Source organism: Amblyomma americanum, chromosome 3 (genome assembly GCF_052857255.1).
Source record: "Amblyomma americanum isolate KBUSLIRL-KWMA chromosome 3, ASM5285725v1, whole genome shotgun sequence".
Classification (NCBI taxonomy): Eukaryota; Metazoa; Arthropoda; class Arachnida; order Ixodida; family Ixodidae; genus Amblyomma; species Amblyomma americanum.
The window spans coordinates 206,729,565-206,749,887 of record NC_135499.1 but is presented as its reverse complement, the minus strand read 5'-3'; the positions used below and the strand labels follow the sequence as shown (position 1 = coordinate 206,749,887).

General features: G+C 47.0%; 1 protein-coding gene and 1 pseudogene across 1 annotated transcript in view; both read right to left on the bottom strand.

Annotated features, from left to right (window-relative positions):
* The window catches only part of LOC144123602 (lachesin-like), a 31,634-nt gene continuing 11,311 nt past the window's right edge, over positions 1 to 20,323 (bottom strand). Inside the window, exons 3-8 of the mRNA XM_077656408.1 lie at positions 17,624 to 17,782; positions 11,380 to 11,508; positions 9,024 to 9,314; positions 6,351 to 6,461; positions 1,763 to 1,849; positions 1 to 536 (exon numbers count right to left, since the gene is read on the bottom strand). Of these exons, the coding sequence (XP_077512534.1) occupies positions 436 to 536; positions 1,763 to 1,849; positions 6,351 to 6,461; positions 9,024 to 9,314; positions 11,380 to 11,508; positions 17,624 to 17,782 (878 nt within the window). The 3' untranslated portion in view covers positions 1 to 435. The remainder of the gene's footprint in view (positions 537 to 1,762; positions 1,850 to 6,350; positions 6,462 to 9,023; positions 9,315 to 11,379; positions 11,509 to 17,623; positions 17,783 to 20,323) is intronic.
* Positions 2,984 to 3,112, bottom strand: LOC144126444 (U4 spliceosomal RNA; annotated as a pseudogene).

The window sequence follows — 20,323 nt, the reverse complement described above, 5'->3', positions numbered from 1 at the left end:
TAAAGCCAACTGCATATCGCACAGGAGTGGTTGGGAGCAAGCTCACCATTGGCAAATATCTTTTTCTTGGAAAAAAAGAGGGAGAGAAAGGCCCTCTAAGGAGCACTGACTGAGAATTATTTTCAAGGGAAACACCGCCTCCTGTGAACTTCTGGCTTGGAAGAAGTTTTCCTCGTGAAGATGATCCAAGCTGCTTGTAGCACAACCACGCGCACACGAAGGGAACAGACGGATGACACACTTCGGCTGTAAAAAGTCATGGGCATGTTTGGTGAGGACCCCGGTCCAAGGCTCATTTGCGGACTGTATCACACACTTACAACCACACGAAGCTTTCGAGCGTCCTGACAACGGCTTCACGTGAACTCAGGAGAGCTAGGCGTGGTAGCGGAACACATGCGACGAAACTTCTTTGAAGAGCGACTTTGTCGGCGGTCACGACACTGCGGTTGCCAGCAGCGATAAGGCACTCACGAGCAGCCTGGCGGGAAACGCTGAACTTGTAATGCTCGGGCACACGCCGCAGTTTCCAATAGCTGCAAAAGAAAGAAAAATGAATTTAAAATCAGAAAAAAAGAAAAAAACGAGAAAACTTAAAGATATAGCGAACAGTGAAACGCTAGAGTGCCACTAGTAAAGCGTGTGACGCAGTTGCTTGAACAATAAAGGCGAGAAACAGCCCGGTACTCATTTTGCCGCCAACAGCGCACGACCGTAAGCCAGAATAGTCCACAAATAAACCACGCATGGTACACCGCTGGGCTAGCTAAAAATTTTGGCTCATAATGGGCAGGAGCTTCAGCGGTTCATCTGTCCGTTATGAAGTTTTTACGTTGTGATGGGTATGACGTCACACGAGACGAAAACCGAAGCCGTTTTCGTTTTTTGGCACTAGCCACATGGACGATACTACGTGCTAATCGTGTGCACACCTCTTCTTGAAAAATACTGATCCATTATCTAGGGAGTGCAACGAAAATGTCTCAGTTATGTCTTCTACCTCGTGGACAACGCCAGTAACACTCGTTTGAAAGAAACAAAAATAAAATAACAGGATAGTTGCCACCTCCAGCACGAATTTCAGCGATAACAGACTGAGCAACTACATCCGAATGGGCTCTCCCTGAATTCCTTATATGTACGGTGCAACGTCGGTGCACGTTAAAGAACCCCAAATGGTCAAAATTTTCGGAGCCCTCCACTACGACGTCCCTCATAGTCTGAGTCGCTTTGGGACGTTAAACACCCACGAACCATAAACCACGAATTCCCAGTCAAGACCTTCGCTGCTCCTTCGGCTGCCTGCCTCAGCGCCTCCGCTTTGGCAGCACGCGCTGCTGAATCTTTGCGCATGCGTCGTTGCGTCTCGGTTGCCGCGGCACACACTGCGCCGAGCAGTAGCTACCGCTTCCTCCATTCTTATCCTGCCCTCCATATCCACCGCACGGGTTCCTCCTTACACTTATTCGCTGTTGCGCCATCGAGTTGCGCTAAGATCTGGGAGAACGGGGCATTAACAGCATTCACAGATGGAAAACAGTGACGAACATTGTGTAGTTCGGGGCTGCCGTAGAAGTAAAAATAATAAGCCGCTGTTTGCACAGCTTACGCACGACAGATTTAAACCAGTAGTAAATGTAAATAAGTATGTCCAAGGGAGGACAATTGTAGTTTTGATACACCCGTAGGTGAAAAAATAAATTAAAAAGGAAGAAGCTTCGGAAGCAAAAAGTCACATGACAAAGTAATTAGTAAAACCCACCTTTGAGGTTTACCACAGCGGGCGTTAGTGGAGGCCAAGAACCAGTCTGGTTGCTGTACAGATCGTGCCACCATTCAGGTGGAGAACCTGCATCGTATTGATGACAAGGTAAAGCAACAAATGTGACTTGAGGCACACTGGCGATATCGACCCTGCAGTTGATGCCATATTCGTAATAATGATAGTAATAATCGGTAATTTGAGTCTACTGCGGACTAAAGGTCTCTCCGAATGGTTTTCAGTAGCCCCTTTCTCAGGCTAGCCCGAATCCTCCTCCATTATCACTGCCTGCCAGATCACCCTTCCAGTGGGAGCAGTGCTGACGCCTCGCCTCATTCACTGGTCATCCGCGACGCGGCTCGCTCAGGTGGGAGCCTCGCGTTACGTAATAACCTATACCATGGTGTATCTCAGGACAGAATCCTAAGCCCACTATTGTTCAATATAATACGTCGTTCAATTAGTAATGCAACACATTTTTTCCTCAAGCAATTAATTGTAAATCAAAACTTTTTGAATATATGTATGCGATATCCTTGAACCTTTAAGCGTCACCTCTTGACAGAAGCGCTGCAGCAAGCTTTCAAAATGGTGTTTGTAACTGAGGTGCGTTACAAACAGAGAGCTGTGATGAATTCCCTTCAGCAGAAACAAGACACCACAAGTATTCACAAGCGCTTACAGAATGTCTACGCAGACCTGGAAGTCACAATGAATCGTCGGGTGAGGCGCCTGTCATCATCGGAACAAGGACAAGGAAATCTGTCTGACCCCCTGCGCGCCATCCGGCCGCACACGATTTCTGATCATAAATTGTCACAAGCGATGAAAGACGGGTTCTTTTCTTCCGAGCCTGAAACAGAACGACAATCCATGGAGTGGCACCATCAAAGTCTCCTTGTAACAAGAAATTAAAAAAAAAATGGCTGAGAATTTTTTACTATATTTTATAAACGGTCGAAAGCAGATTTGCGTGAACGATAATGACGACGATGAAGACAGAGAATTATCTGTCTGCGTCTCTGCGTCGCAGACGGAAGTTGATAAAGACGACGATGTGCAATGCACAGCGCAAGATGAAATGAACGGCGGCACAAACAGGACACTAACAAGAAAGCGACACCACATGCGCATGTGGTGTCTATTTCTTGTTAGTGTCCTTGTTTATGCTGCCTTTCATTTCATCATGCACTGATTCGTCCCTCAGGCCGTTATTCACAGCGTAAGAGTATGCTGCAATTTAACACGCAGCATGTTCGGTTGCGGTGATGGCCAAGGGAAAAGCTTACAACTAGCAATAGTCGCTCCTCAGTCGAGACTTCATGGGATGCGACACCGCCTCTGCGTGTTAGGCGAATGTGCATTTCTTCTGCTGCAAAAACGTTCTTCTTTAAACTGCACACAGAAGTTTAGATGCATGCGTGTGCCTCCCAGACTTTTGATGTTTGGGATGGTGAGAACGTAGGGGTATTGAGGGCTAGTATTACACAGCCTGGTGTTTTGTGGCATAAGCATACCCTCCTTTTCGGCACTATTTCCATGTAATAAAGAAAGATAAATTGCGGCGATGGCCTAGTGCTCTCTCGCAGTGGCCAGCGAAGTTGATCTCTTCGTGCCACCGCGGGTTCAAATCCCAGTTCCAGACATTTATTTGATTTATTTTTATCTGCTTCTTTCACTTGGCACAAACCCACAAACATCCCAAGATCGCAAAGTCAAAAGAGCCTATTCTGATAAGACTATTATGATTAAGGTACCCCCTCATGGTGGAACGATCAACTGCGAAGTCATCTGTAAAACTCTTGAGAAATTTAAGAAACGATTCATGCGCGCTCGTCGCCACAAAAATGTGGATGAACTGTTCCTTCTTCCTCATTTACCCTACAGCCTGGATCTCGCGCCTTCCAACTTTCATCTCTTTGGCCCACTGAAGGCTGCGCTCCGCGGGTAACATTACTGCAACAATGACGAAGTTATTGACGAACTAAGATATTGGCTGAGACACAGACCAGTAGAGCAGTACCATGAAGACATACAAGTTGTTCCTGTTAGCTGTCGTAAGGACGTGGACTTGCACGGAGATTATGTTAAAAAATAAGGTTTCGAAGCCAAAGAATTGCGGAACGATAGGGCGGATTTAAACCCAGAAGAAAACGATCCTGTTTTAAGAAAAGAAAAAAAAAGTGCTGCATTACTTTCGGAATGACGTGTACAAAAAAAAATCATATAGTACAGACAGACCCTGTGATAGATTTTGTCATAAATGCCGATGACACGAGCCTACTTCTTTCTGGCGTAGAATTTAACAGTTTAAAACCAAAGGGCCGATCAATTGTTTGGGAAGCTTCAGGTTCGTTCTTGGTCTCGCATAAATGCGCTACCAGTAAACACGACGAATACAAAAGCTGTGTTTTTCAGGGCAAAAAATGAACAGACCTCTCTATGGCCATACTGCTGGGTGGTCATATAGTCGAAATAAAAAGTGCACTCAAAACGTTGGAGGTTTATTTAAATGAGCATATTTAAATGAGCATATGCATGAGATAGTCATGTAGAATCAATGAGAATTAAATTAGCTCGAGCCGGAGGAATAATCAGGAGGTGTCGGTGGACGCTTCCTAGCAAAATAAAGTTTACCCTGTACCGTGATTTATTCCAATAACATGTGAGATACTGCCGCTTAGTATAGGGTAACACAATATGCACTAATATCCAGAAATGTTTGACACTACAGAAACAGCCTTTGAGAGCTACAGCGAATGCAGGTTACTCAGAGCCTACACAAACGTTTCCAGGAACATGGTTATGCCGTAAACGTTCTATACGAGTTTTGCGTTTTACACACATACAAATCACAACTTCACGGTCGGATTACTCATCTAAAAAATATGGCCAGTCTACACATTAACCAAGTCCACCGGATAACAAGACACCATGAATGCTTGTACCTACCTCGTCCGAGAGCTCATTATGGATTTCACTCCCTAAATTATACTGTTCTGTCCACACTGAACAATGCTGGGTTCACCAATGACTCGATTCGCCCTTCCATTAAAATGCATCCGTAACATAATACTGTAGCATATTGTTATAGGTTGCTGTGGGAAATATTCTTCCCACTGATTAATTTATATTCGCATTTTCTGACAGGTTTGTGTATTGTAATGAATCAAGAGTTTTATTATCAAATATGCTGTTCCGTGTCTGTTTTCAGCGTGTGACAACCACAAAGTTTGGTTCTTTGTCATACCGCTCAGCCGAAGTATCTAGAGCTGGAAGCCCAGTCAAGCCGCAATGGCGGCTTTTTTTCTTGTCTCCTCAGTCATGTACCAGTGCTTGACTAAAACAAATGCAACTACTAATACCCCTACTACGTCATTCCGGCGGCCTGCAGGTCAGTAGGATTCATTCAACTGCGGTACCGCGCTGCGCTTTCTGCGTGCGCCTTGTGCGCCGGGGTGCATTGGGACGGTCCTGCGTGGACAGTCCGAGCCTTGATATGCAGACAAGCCAGCAAGGGAGCGAGGGCAATAAAGAGGGGCTGCAAAGGGCATGATTCGAATTTTGCGGCCGATCTGACAGACAGTGATAACAGAAAAGGCGTGGGCTAATCCGCGGTCGCACTATTTCAGCAAAATTTTCCGAGCCTAGCCATTGCAAGATCTGCAAGCATGACGATAAAGATTGCACTCCACTTTTCGGCAGCACTAAGATTATCGGTCGCGCCAGGGATAAGAAAGAACGTGAAGTTATTGAAGCCTCGAAAATCGCGAGATTAGGGCCTGACAAAAATGTTAGCGAGGCTTCCATACACCTGTACCGCAAGGAGTTAGAGTTTCTTGGTTTGTCGTGATGATTATGGCTTTTGTCTTTGCTGTTGGTGCGCATGCGCTTTGTTGTCGAAGGAAGGAGGCGTTGGTGCAATAAACCAGTTGTTAGTCCGCGCTTGTCTTGTGTGTTTCTGTGCTTCTTCTCTCTTGTCCCGTCCTTTTTGCGCAGTTATTCATATTTTCCATAATCTTGTCACACCGCACGACACTATGGCGACCACGACTACGTTTATTATTATTATTATTATTATTATTATTATTATTATTATTATTATTATTATTATTATTATTATTATTATTATTATTATTATTATTATTAATATTATTATTATTATTATTATTATTATTATTATTATTATTATTATTATTATTATTTATACCTCCTTCGTCCCTCCAACAGGCAACATTTTATTTGTTTCGCGTATCGCATGCCCTGCCTACGTTTATTTCCACTTCTTAATTTAAGCTAGGATATACACAACTCGCATCTGATCCTGAACTCAGGCATTTTTATTTTTTCATTTTGACATTACCCCTGTCATTTTACTTCCCGTCTCTCGCTGCACCGTCCGCACCCTCAATTCTAGTTGCTTTTTTAGCCTGCAAGTTTTACCCACATGGGAGAGCTCTGGCAGGGTATGTCCGTCGCACACTTTATTTTGCATTACTTTACAATCGTTAAGTAATAATAACAAATTGAAGCTATAATCGAAAGGTAAAATTGGCTGCCCGTCTAAAATCTCAGTGAACAGACTCACCAGAGCTGCGCGAATGGGGCCAGTTCTTCCACTCGTTGTCGAGCAGCTCTCCGCGGACTCCTTTGGTAACCAGCGTCCCATGAGACGCAGGCGAAGAGCCTGCCGGAATTTCTGTAGGGAGGCGACATCAGAGGAAAAAGAAAGGGGGGGGGGGGGGTGTTACGCGAAGTTCTGTGTTGACTTGCTGCAATCCGCTTCCACGGCTGCGTGGTTTTTAGTTTTCGATTATGAATTCGCGAACAAGGAAAGGCTTTCAACAGGATGGCGAGCTGGGCGAGCTTGTATGCCTTCATTTTTAGAGATGGTACAGTGATCAGCACGACTAGGACTGACAGTGAATGAGGCTAGACGGAAGCTGACTCACAGGCATTAAGAATGGGCAGAAATATACAGGGCGTATGTATATTTCTATGTGCGCGTTGTTAAAAAAACACATATAATACAAAACAGTAATGTACTGGGAGGAGCAGAAATTTTCAGAATGAAAGTAAAACCGTATTGCTAGTGGCCGCCGAGAGCAAACATGAGTGTTTTTTACTGCATACTGATCGAAATAGTTAGAATTAGTTAGCGCGCTAACTATCTTGTTATGCTCTCAACCTGCACGCGCTTTCTTTAGAGCAGGGAAAAAATTGTACAGAATAAGGATATACTTCAAAAATTATATCATTTAGAATTGTACTGACGCTACTGTGAAACTTTCCAACAACAACAAAAAAAACTTTTCGTGCAGTTTTAGAGTTGTAGAAGTAAATAATTGATGCGTACTAAATAATAAAAAAGTATTAGAGCATGCTGCTATTTGCGAAAAGCGACCCCGACCATAGGGTTTCAGATTTTTTCCCTCAGACTGCACCAGTATCTCTTAACAATTTAGGTGATGTTATCTGGAGCACCGTGTATGCACAGTACTCATATGTCACGAAATAACAAAAGCTAGAAACGCCCAGTGTGTTGACGTTGCACCATCTAAAATAACCGCTTTCAACCTCATAGCTTAATGGCAGCCCATCGCTTGTCATATAAAAACTGCTCTTTCCGTGGCCTCTGATGTAAGTAGCCGCGCTAAAATTTACAGTTCTTGGCTAGCGTTTATTTAGTGTGTAGAGAGCTTCTGTTTTTGCGGTTCTTATTCCTCGACACATTTGCGCATTCAGCATTTATTCATCAAAGCTTCTATTGCACACATGCGCTTTTACCGTCAGTTATGATGCCCCATAGAAAAATAAAAACGCATGTCTTGAATACTTTGTCTGAACCAACTAGTGCGCATTCTCTACTGGCGCCTAGCAAAGAGACCTAAGGGCAAGAACGGACACGAGCTTATGCTGCAGGTCAAAAGCAGCTACAATAGACCGCATGTTGGCTAGTTCAGCTTGGTCCTTATCAGTGAGCAGGCTATGCCTCCCGGCATTAAAGGGGCACTTTGGACAACTCCACAGAATTTTTGTTCTTAGTAAAAATTTGTTCTACGGCTTTTTCTGGGTTTACTGGTGTTTTCCCGCCAGGCAAAATACCTATTTATTGCGGAGGAAATTAGGTAAAAAATTTCTCGCCACTAGATTAGAACTCTTGACGTCAAGGCCGCGAAGGACTCCATGATCACCATTTTGAAGTGAATGGCACTGTAGCCTAGCCTCTGAAACCTGCGTGAAACTGTGTCGACGCACTGCAGTTTATCTGTGAAATCTGCCGGTAGTGGCGCCACCTGTATGTCATTTTTTTTGTTGCTTCGATGGCTTATAAAAGCTCCGCTTTCAATGAAAATACCTTCTTTGTCTTAGGATGCGGTGATCTATCGATACAGACCAACTTCAATTAGTCCTCAGTGTCCCTTAAAGAGAGGCCATGACGTCAGGAAAGACTGGTTTGGTTTCTGGTTTATGGGAGTTTAACGTCCCAAAGCGACTCAGGCTATGACAGATGCCGTAGTGGAGGGCTCCGGAAATTTCGACCACCTGGGGTTCTTTAACGTGCACTGACATCGCACAGTATACGGGGCCTCTAGAATTTCGCCTCCATCGAAATTCGACCAGCGCGGCCGGGATCGAACCCGCGTCTTTCGGGTCAGCAGCCGAGCGCCATAAGCGCTGAGTCATCACGGCGGGGCCTCAGGAAAGCCTGGTAGGTGTGCTAAAGCAAACACTGTGGGCTGCGATGTACACGTTTTAGGAGTGTTCTGCATTAATTTCGGCCCACAGATCTTTTTTTACCACGCACAAAAATATCAGTAGACGGGCGTTATTGATTTTCACTTTAATACAGATGAGGCTACCCTGGCCGGCACTGAACCCTACTACACGCTTTTTATATAACCTCTGCGGCGGGTGTTTAGTAGGCTAGCACAGATTATATTAGATCATGTTTGATCAAAGTGAACACATGCTCAGCAGCTTTCATGATGAAGTTGTGTCGGATGGGTGACCGTGCTTCGGAAAAACCCTGCGCCAATCATCAAAAAGCTTTATCTCTTAATGCGGCGAGTTGGGCGTGTTGGTACATGGTTTTCTGGAAAAGCAGCGCTGAACAGACGAGGACAGAGACGAGGCGACAAGGACGGGCGACAAGGACCAGCGCCCGTCCTTGTCGCCTCGTCTCTGTCCTCGTCTGTTCAGCGCTGCTTTTCCAGAAAACTTTATCTCTTGTTCGTGCCAGGATGCGTCGCCCACTCACCGTAGAGGCTGACTGTGCCCTTGGTCTCCCCGAGCGTGTTCTTAGCCATGCAGTGGTACTCGCCGTAGTCGTCCGGCCTGATCCGGTGGATGACGAGCTGCATGCGCACCTTGTACAAGGCGTGTTGCATGGTGACCACCGAGTACTTGGCGTTCTGGTGGATCAGGCGGTCCGCGTCCCGGATCCAGTAGGTCACCGACCTGGGGTGTGACTCCAGGTTGCAGTCCAATGTCACGTCCGTGTCGACGGTAGTGCCGACCAGCTGGTTCGGGATCCAGATCATGGGAGCGACTGCGCGACCGGCCACAAGTGGCTGCTGTTGTGTTGTGACCGGCGCCGTGGCAGATGTTGCACCACGTGTCAATAAAATAATAGGGGTAATAATAACGATACCGTTCCATGCCGTAACCGAAAACTTCCTTAGCCGGACCGAAAAATTCGTTTTTCAGGCCATTTCTCGCTGAAGCAACTTGAAAACTAAGTCAGTTTAGCAAAAGTAGGGAAGTCCGGCTCTTCGAATTTTCTGAAACTTCGTAAAAATTCTCTTTTCGGCAGCTTTTATCCTTCAGATGTCCTGGAGAAGGAAAAATTCTCCGAATGAAATATCACTGAATTGAATCTGGGCGCATCGAAGAAGGTGAACACAGGACAAGTGCAGGAGGGGATACAACGTAATTTAATTCCCGAAGAATTCCTATTGCTTGACATGGAGTAATGGATATATAAAAACAGAAAAAAAGTATTATAAGAAAAGGAAAGGGGCAGTGATGATCTCACTTTTGATGGACACCTCATCCGCGCCGGGAGAAGAGGGATGAAGCAGGGAATGAAAGAGGGAAGAGAGAAAGAGGCGGCTCCAGATGAATGTGTGCTGACACTGCCCAACACACGGGCACCTGCTGAATTTCGTCTCCACCGATAAGCATTCGCCGTGGCCATATTTGACCCCGCATCGTCGTTGTCGGCAGCTGGACGCTACAACCATCGTGCCAGTGCTGCTCGTGTTTTCATAGCCTTCGTAGCTGCGCGTTGTAAGTCTGGCGACCTCTCTTACACTACTCGAAGCAGGACGCTCTCGCTATCGTATGCCGCGATAAAGTGTCCCTGCCCGTGCTACCAGGTATAACGGGCTTACATATCACGATAGTTACAGTTGCCAAGCGCTCTTCGGCCCCCGCCTGTTTTCTCCTCCTCCGTCTCACCCTCCTACTTGACTCTATCCGCCTTTGGGTCGTCAAAAATGACACAAGCGCACAAAATCTAGCCCTGAGTTGTTGTAGTAGCGGTGGTAGTAGCAGTAGTAGCAGTAGTAGTAGTAGTAGTAGTAGTAGTAGTAGTAGTAGTAGTAGTAGTAGTAGTAGTAGTAGTAGTAGTAGTAGTAGCAGCAGCAGTAGTAGTAGTAAGAGTACTAGTAGTAGTAGCAGTAGTAGTAGTAGTAGTAGTAGTATACTTTATTTAAGCAGCAAACTAGCGCCCAGCAGGTGGTCGCTGGCTTGACGGACTAGGGCGTCTGTTGGCGTGCCTGTCTGATGTTTACACCAACAGACGGGGGGAGGGTGGGTGTAATGAAGGGAATGAATAGCGGCGGGAAATTAGGAAAGGGCAGTGTTGTAGGTTGCCATAGAGGGAGGACAGCTGGGACACAACGAACCCCTCTTGTACGCCCGATTACAGCCGACAGCCTTCTTGAATCACGATTGGCAATAACCGATTAAGACAAGACGCAATGAAATGAGTGCACAATTGTGTTTTCAACGAAGGTTTTGATATTTTCGCAAAATCAGCCTCGTGTATGCGTGCTGTTTTCGCAAATATTTAATGCCACCTCGGCGAGAACAATACCACCTTCGATAAACAGGAAACTCTGTTTGCAAGTGAAACTTGAGACACTGATGCCCGCCAATTGTCTCCCATAAAGAACTACCGCTCTAGAACAAAAATGAATTTGGCCTGAGGTCCTTTATTTTCACACGTCACAAGACGTGTCAGCACGAACGCGACAGTAGCGCAGCGCTCTTCTTAGGACATCAGGGTAACGATGTGCAGTCCCGTTTACGCAACACGTGCGCCACCTGTGACACAATCACATCCTCTCACTGGATTCAATGCGGCAGCCGTTTACAAACAACGCGTGAAGCAACTCACCTTTCGCGATCTGCCCTTTTTGGCGTATTAACAGGATGCGCCTGTCTGGGATAGCGCATACAGTCGTTAGCACGGATACGGTGCGCTGTGCAGTTGGTGCTGTGGTGTACCGTTGCATTCATGTGAATGTGGCTGCGGTCGTTTTGAGGTGTGTGACGCGTTTCATTTATTTGCTGATTTTTTATTATATTGGCGATCCGTGAGTACTCACAGCTGACTTCAAGGACGATCCGCTTGCTGACCGAGGGCAGCACACCGTTGGAGGCGATGCACAGGTAGGCACTCATGTGCAGGCGGGACACCTTCGTGATGTTCAGCCAGGTTCCCTTCACCGACGAAACTGCGAATCGGGAAATACGGAACATTTTGTATTAGCTCCAATCTCCAAGATTTTTCATAATCGAAAGCACAAATTTCGTGTTTTATATACTGCCGTGTAACGGGCTGTTTTATTTGTTTTTTGGTTATGCTATTTTGTTTATCCCAGGAGGCACGCGGCCTCATTAGCTTGTCTGCCACGGGAGCTGCTCATGTCTAACGATTTCCACTGACGCCACACGCTCTAACAGGGGGTCATACGCGTACGTCATATACGCACCAGGACAGGGATTGGCGATCAGCCGCAAAGCTGGATCATTTTTCATCCTGCCTAACGTAACCATTCCAGAAACTCACGCGATACTATACACCGTACAAGAAGCCTCTCTACTCGCCAAGCACCAGAACACTAACATCAACATCTATACCGACTCCAGCAAAGCCATTTCGCAAAATACAACGCCGACATCTGGAGACTCACCTACATGACATGGCAATAGAATCTCATAACCGCTGTCCCAAATTTACAATGGCCCTGCGTTGAATACTTGGTCATGCTGGGATCGAGGGAAATGAGTTGGTTCATAAACGGGCCCGTGAAATTAACATCCGGGCTCCCCTGATCACCTGGCCAAATTCAACTTCAGCGGAAGACGCCGCATATTATAAAAAGAAACAGCTGGACACTAGTATACCTGAATATCAGGGAAAGCTGCACAATCTTGCCACAACCGCACACGTCACTCGACACGGAAAAAGCCCATGGCATTCGCAAAGTTCAAACTGACACTGTCCTCACCCGCTTAGTGCTCTGCAGCATTGGATGGCGTGAGACAAATCAGTGTTTCACTTGTCCGGAGATCAGGGCAAGTACAGAACACATTCTCGACTCATGTAGCGCTGCCATTACATCTCCTTATTTCTCACATCCAACCCTTGAGGTATAGAGAATCTCGTGCAATAGTGTTTGTGTTGAACCAACGGTAGAGTGCTTTAATGAAAGAGCCAGAGAACACAACCTAGACGTAAAAAAAAGCAAATCCAGTGGTTTTATAGCAGATCATTTTAAACACTGTGGTAGTAAACTGCTCTTGGAAAAGGCTAACTTTCTTGCATACGCCAAAAGCTAATTAGACATAGAGATTATTGAAACCTTTTTTATCACCAAGGCTGGGAGATAGTGCGTTAGTACACCTTCGGTTTGCTTGATAAGAAACTGGGATTTCTACACGGAAACGTGTAGGCTGGTCTTGTTCTTTGGAAGGCGTTTTCCTTCGATCACTTGTTTTTTAGCTTTGACTTGGCTCGCTTGACATGTAGTTTGACGCTGCAACAATTTGTTTTTTTTAGCTTTCTACACTGGTTTTATTGTTTTGGCTTTTTAGCCTTTTATCCTTTTGGCGCTACCTTGCTGAGTCGTTCTTCTGCCCAGGTTCTTTGTCGTTTGTTATTTGACCAGTTTAGCCTTTGCCTTGTTGTCGTCGCTCTGTCGGGTGGTGACGTGTGCAGCTGTTAACGAGTCATTATTGTTTGAAAATTGCCTCGTTAAACATGTGTGGTAGAGTTTTATTGGTTTTCTCGTTGGTTTTTGGAGATCGATTGATACTGCGTAGGGTTGATAATTGTACCTATAAATATGTCCTCTCCTGACTGCATAAATGATTTTGTAGCCAGCGCCCGTTTTGTTTATACAGGTTGAACATGATCGACCCAAATAGGCCAAACCAGAACTTTAAGGCAATATTACTAGCCTCGTCTCTCAGCCGACCTCGCACGCTACGAGACTGCCCACGACGAAAAACATCACCGAGACCAGCATGACTTCTACAGCCAATTGAACTTCCACTCAGACTTATTCAGCAGATTAGCAAGAACTTACTCGGGCCCTTCCTAGCATCGGCAGCCGGCAACAGCTGTGTAGCTGCGGCAACCGATTATACTTGGCTCGCTACGCTGAAGCCAAAGCCTCGTCTCGAGGTAGCGCAGCTGAAGTAGCAAAGTTTTGTCGAAAATATTCTCCTTCGCCACAGCGCTCCCGATGTTGCCATCCCAAACAGGGGAACAACATTTTATGGAGGAAAAACGCTAAGGCGCCCGTGTGCTGTGCGATGTCAGTGCACTTTAAAGATCCCCAGGTGGTCGAAATTATTCCGGAGCCCTCCACTACGGCACCTCTTCTTCCTTTCTTCTTTCACTCCCTCCTTTATTCCTTCCCTTACGGCGCGGTTAAGGATCCAACGATATATGAGACAGATACTGCGCCATTTCCTTTCCCCCAAAAAAGCCAAGTATTATTATTTACAGCCGACCTTATACAAGCCATCCTGCATGACAGGGGAAAAAAGCCACCGGAGGACAACTGCTTATCATCCACAAACCAATGACGACACGGAACGTTTGAACAAAACTACCGCAGACATGCTCGTTATGTACGTCGACTCTGAGCACAAGATTCTGGACCGTCAACCTGCCCTATGTCTTTGCCCGCAACACCGCTGCGCAGGCAATGACACAGATGATGCCATTAAAGCTCGTCCATGGCAGAGATGCCACGCCCACCCTGGATGCTATGTTACCGGCCATCACCGACGAAGGCAACGTCGACGTCGCCGCCTATTTACAATGCGCAAAAAAGGACTGACAGGTCTCCAGGGTGCGCATAAAATATCAGCAGTGGACCGGCTGCCGCAGCTGTAACCTACGGCGACGCGACAGGGAATACAAGCCAGGTTTGGACGTGGACACCCATCCGTCGTCGCGGAGTTGGTAAAAAGCTCCTACGCCGTAATTTTGGACTTTACAGGATCCTTGGACGGCTGAGTAAACTGGACTACGAGGTCGCCCTTGATGGACCGACGACATTCCAGTGGCGTCATGCAAGCAGAGAAGTGGTCCATGTTCTGCGCTAACGGATGCTGTTGAGTACTCTCTTTTTTTTCCTTGTCTACTTTCCTTCTCACTTTAAGATTCAGGCTGATGCTTATTTAATACGCGGTATTGACGCGAAATATTGTTGTTTTCCTTTTGGTTATATTGTCTATTTATTGTCAGTGGCACGCTGCTTTATCACTTTGCCTGCCGCGCGAGAAGCAACCAGACTTTTCTGGAACGGTAATAGCCGCTCGTAACGCTTTCGACAAAGTTTCCACATTGTTGTCGATAGTTTAAGCCCCTTATTTCGAAAGTTCGTTGTCACCTATCAATTGGGTGCATCTGATAGCGACGTGTATTCTGATCTTCGACGACCGCTGAGCACACTCGCTATACCGCCGCCGACGAGTTCTTTTTGTTTGCAGGTAGTTCGCCTAATAAGCTTTCTAGTTTAACGCCATATGATACAACCATATGACACTACACTCTGTTTGGAGGGAATGATTGCACTGTTGCTTCTTTAGCGCTGGAACATGGACAATTCACGGAAGAATTACCGCGGAAAAATGATACGAAGCTGAAAAATTCGTAGTGAGTGAAAAGCACAGGGCTCTGCACCCTTCTATGAAGACAACGTCGTGAGAAGCTCTCACTCAAGAAGATGCTTCGCTTGTACATTCTGCACTGGTACAGGAAATTATGGCCAAATTGAGGAGACACTTAAGACAGCTACAAAGACCCTGAGACTGAAACCTCCCCCCTAATGTGATAATCATCTTCAGTGATGCCTGGATAACCAAAGTCTAAATAAATTATCACGGCACTAGGAATTATCCTTCAAAATAGTGGGAGAAATAATGCGGCAATGGCAAACTCAAAGCAAGCATCAACAGCACGTCTCTGTTCATGCACAGAATGACTAACAAACACAGAGGCATGAGGGAGAAGGACTCACGACGACTATAGTGGAGGCCTTCATTCTCAGCCATATGACGTATACTATCCCTTACGTGCATCCCTGCAGAGCTGAAAAAGGGTCCCTAGGCAGAATTATTCGCGCCGCATATAAAACAGCCCTCCACCTTCCCAAAAATAGCCTGCCCAAGATCTGCTGCAACTTGGGGTACGCAACACAGTCGATGAACTGGCTGATGTGCATCTGGTGCGTCTTACAGCACAGTACGAGCGCCTGGCCCACAAGACCACAGAAAGGGGTTATTAGAAAACACAAAATTGGGTTTACCATCATGGCTATACCCCCCGAACTTTCAATCTCTAATAAAATTGCCAACCATATATTCATTCTTCCCTTCCCAAAAACATGCACCCAGTGCGTGACCAAGGCAGATGCGCCGGCAGAGCCAGGACCCTGCATAAATACAACTCCGCCGTGTCGGAAACGGTCCCCGTGGACGCGGCAGAATACCCCTACAAGGAAGCATTTGCACTCGCTGTCGTAGACAACCACGGCTAGCCCCTAGTGACGGCCAGCTGCCTCAATACCGGACTGTCAATAGAGGTTGAGGAGACGGCCATAGTGCTCGCCATAGCTTGCCGACACTAGAGCGGACTATACATGCTCAGTGATTCTAAGGCAGCAATCAGAAACTTTGCCAAGAGAAGGATTCGTGTCCCAGCTCTCTCTCCATCCTGGCAAGAGCCAAATTATCCACAGAACAGTTCCAGCTCAAATTAGTGCCAGCTCATTCCCCCACCCAGGGAACACGGCAGCTCACGAATACGCCCGAGGATTCGCCAACCTGGCACAGAGCGACCCGTGTCCCTGGTTCGGGAGGGAGCGCATGCTAATCTACCATGAAATAACCCCCTACAATTGAAACGATCAAATCAAATACCCAGCCCCGCACACATCCCTCCCCAAAGCAGAGCTGGTTGCCAGGCGGCAACTTCAACGGGTACATTCCCAAATTCGTATGTGACCGGCGGAACACAATTCACACTGCAAATTCTGCAGTTATTCTACATCAAACCTCATTCACATCCTATTCAAGTGCCCAGAGGACCAACCACCTCTGAGCCTCCAAATCTCAAACCACATGCCAGTGGGAGACTGCGTTGTACAGCCCTGATCCTGAGGTACAACTCTGGATAGTGGGCTGGGGCCTGGAGGTCGCCCCCCCCCCCCCCCCCCCCAAAAAAAAAAAAGTACTTCAAGCCACCTAGCCCCGTCGAGAGTGTCCACACGCTTGTTTAAACTTTATCCCTAACCTCTATCTTTTTTCTCATATGACGGAAAAGTTGGTTCCTCTTCCTCCCCTTCTTTGCAACTAGCAACACGTAAACAAATTTCATCTGGACTGATCACCAGACCAAAAGATGGAGAGGAAATTTGTGATGGGCATACGGAGCGGCCGATTACGTTGCAATTACTCTAGTTTTACGAACGTGCGTGGCGAGTTTCGAGTCATGTGCTCATGGCCCGTTTTCACTCGGAAGGCGAACTCTCGCTCGCATTTAATGCGCTCATCGTGCGAACTGAGAATGTGCCTCACTTGAGGCGAGGAGTGCATATTCCTTCGGTTCCCTCTTCTCCTCACTTTCTCCCCTCCCCCCTTCCTCCTTAACTTAAAAAGGCCGCTCCCAAAGTTCGTGCATGGCTCGCGACACCGTCGTCGACGGGTGGAGTTGCCTAAAAGGCACGCAGCCTCAACAAAAAAAAAAAATGAAAGAAACGCGCGGCAGGCTGCTTCTCATTAAGATGTTCGGACTTCCGGGACAGCTCTTCTTTTTTTTCTTTTTACAGGAAACCGGTGCTTTGCAGCAGGGATAGCGTTCTGGTTACCCCAAAGAGGCAAGCTCAATTATTTCCTAGCAAATGCCGCGTGCACATTTAGGAGGAAGAAAAAATTTTGCCTGGCTGTGTAATGCTGTGTTTTTGGAGCCTGTGAAAACTGTGGAGGAGTGAAAAAAAGTCTTCACAGCTAAAGCATGTTACTCAACGGCTCTCTCACATAATTTTGAGAGCAGTTCATGCGGCACTCGCTATTGCAAATTAGCTACCTTCAAGCCTGCATGGAGTTTTTGAATGGAACTCCTGCACAGCAGTAGCCGTGACTTATTAAATAAAATAACAAAACGGAAGCAAAAGACGTTGCCGGCCACGGCAATTGATATCTACTAACTTAATGTTTTTGCGTTTCCACTAGGCGATCGCGGAGAGGTGTCCTGCTTGAATACGTAACTAACGCAGCGCGCGGAAATGTGAGAAGTCAGATTATACCGGACAGTCACAGCGTGTCGCTGACCTTTGGTGGCAGCGTCGAGAGCAATGTCCTGGGCGTCCTCCCTGCGCCAGGTGATTTCCGGTTCCGGCGTCCCACGCGCAACGCAGTGCAGTGCCACGTCACCGCTCTCGGCGACTTCTGTGCTGTCGCTGGTCAGGTTGTTGTCGATCTTGGGCGGTACTGCAAGCAATGTTCTGCTTTTTACTGCTAGTGCTGCAAGTACTCAAGGTCACGCATAGAGCAATATAATCGCAGCAGGGAAGTCAAGAAAAGTCGAGTCCAGCTTCGAGCTAAGCCATTGAGAGCGCTATGCTCTGAACATGTAGCGAACTTATTCCGACCTTGCTCCACTGCGTACCGTCTATAACGCACGTAATCTGTCAACGATTCGTTCAGGTTTCACTGTTGTCCGGAGGCTGTTTCTACAGCGTATCTGTGCTAGAGAGAACTCAATGCGAACAGGCAGTAGTTGTAGCTGCGCATAAAGAGGACATGTGCATTCGAGGCACAGTAAACACTGCAACACTCGGTAACTGAAATGGCGGCGCTACTCTTCGCCACAAGGTCAGTCCCAACAAGAGAACGTATAGTACATAAAAAGTTTCTTTATGAAGGAATGAAAGGTTCAGGACTTCATTATCGGAGGACACCTCAACCGCGCCGTGGGGGAAGGGAAGACAGTAGGGGCGAAAGAAGAAAGGAGGGAAGAGGTGCCGTAGTGGAGGGCTCCGGAATAATTTCGACCACCTAGAGATCTTTAAAGGGACACTGAGGAGAAATTGAAGTTGGCTTGTATCGATAGAATAGCAGCTCCTGATCACAAAACGCCACTCTTCCGGAAAACAAAGCTCTTATAGTGTAGAAAATAGCAAGAACCAAAATACAGGTGTCGCCGCCATAGGCCAATCTCGCAAGTACAAGCGTGATGACTTCCTAGGACAAGAGGCGCCACCTTGGAGGAATTTTCCTTACTTCATGGAAACTACGAATCTCTGAGGCTGGCAAAGAAAGGTTGCGCACCACACCGCTAGCCGTCAGAAATCACGGAGTCTGCGTTTACCTCACGTATCACGTCACTCCGTTCTGAGACGTCATAAGAGTTGCCGTGGCGTCATAAGAGTTTCCTGAGTTTGAATCAGAGCGGCGGGAAAAACTTTTTCATCTACGAATCCAAAATATCTTTGAAATAAATGCATCTTTCGCGCCCGAACAAGCGGCAACAAAGCCATGAAATGCCGAACTATCAATGATTTTGCTAACAAAAAAAAAATGATAGAGTTCTCCTCAGTGTCCCTTTAACGTGCACTGACATCGCACAGCAACACGGACGCCTCTGCGTTTTCATCTCAATCGAAACGCGGCCGTTGCGACAGGGTGCGAACCCGGGTACTGCGGCCCATTAACCGAGCGCCCCAACCGCTGAGCCACATGAAACTTTAACATTAGGGCGCACAAATATAATTATCTGCTGTCGCGGTGATCTCATTGCAAAAGCGCCGTCGTGCAGGGCGAAGCCAGCGCACGTTGATGAATACCAGGTGGGTCTAAATTATTCCGGATCCCTCACACGTACGGTTCAGAGATGTTAAACCTTCACGCGTACAGTGTCCGTGCCGATTCTCTCAAGTGAAAGTAGGCGAACGCTTGCTAGGCACCATTTATAATGTTTATCCAAACGACAGCCAGTGCATAATCAGATATACTTTATGTTTTATGTGGGTTTAACGTCCCAAAGCAGCTCAGGCTATGAGGGACGCCGTAGGGAAGGGCTCCGGAAATTTCGACCACCTGGGGTTCTTTAACGTGCAGTGACATCGCACAGTACACGGGCCTCTAGAATTTCGCCTCCATCGAAATTCGACCGCCGCGGCCGGGATCGAACCCACGTCTTTCGGGTCAGTAGCCGAGCGCCATAACTACTCAGCCACCGCGGCGGCTTCGTAATCAGATACATAAGCGTTCTTGTTGAGTTACATTTCCAATATTAACTTGATGTTTACAGAGTCAGTGGTAGGCTTCCCGTCAGGAACTCGGTTAAAGATTACAGTGAGTTCCTCAGTGAGGCTAACGTGATTACAAAATACCATTTTCTTTTGCCGATTCCTATGACGAAATGCACATTAAGAGATGTCAAGAATAAAAATAAAATACACACAAGGTGCTTGTAAAGCTCTTACTACATAACATAAACGAACGAAATGCCAATAAGCGGTCTTCCCGCTTGCATCCTTTTATGGTTTAACGTTTTGAAGCTCCGTAAGGCGTAAAATTCGTCATATTTTTTTACATGCACTGTCATCGCTCAGGGCATGAAGTTTTTCTTTTTTTCTGACCCCTGAAATGCGACCACTGCGGTCGGGATTCGGTCACGCGACCTTGTGATGAGTAGTCGAACGCCATAAGTGTCGTGTCGTTTACATGAACTCAAAAAGGCCGGGTTGCGTTCAATTGCCGCGTTCATGTAAACGCCTCCGAGTCGGGTCTGGGGGTCGAGGGGTCGGGTCCAGTCAACTCCGCCGCGAGGGATAAGTTGACTCAGCTCGGCCCTGCCGGCGAGGTGCTGTGAACACCGTCGAGTCAAGGAATGGGATTAGTAGGAGGGGAGAGGATAAATGCGAACGCGTTTCTTGCTTGCACCGTCGCGCCTCTGAGACAGTGGTGGCGGCGCCGGTCTGGGGGCTGCCATTGCTCACTCGCTTTGCGCTGTTCGACGCTTGGCGT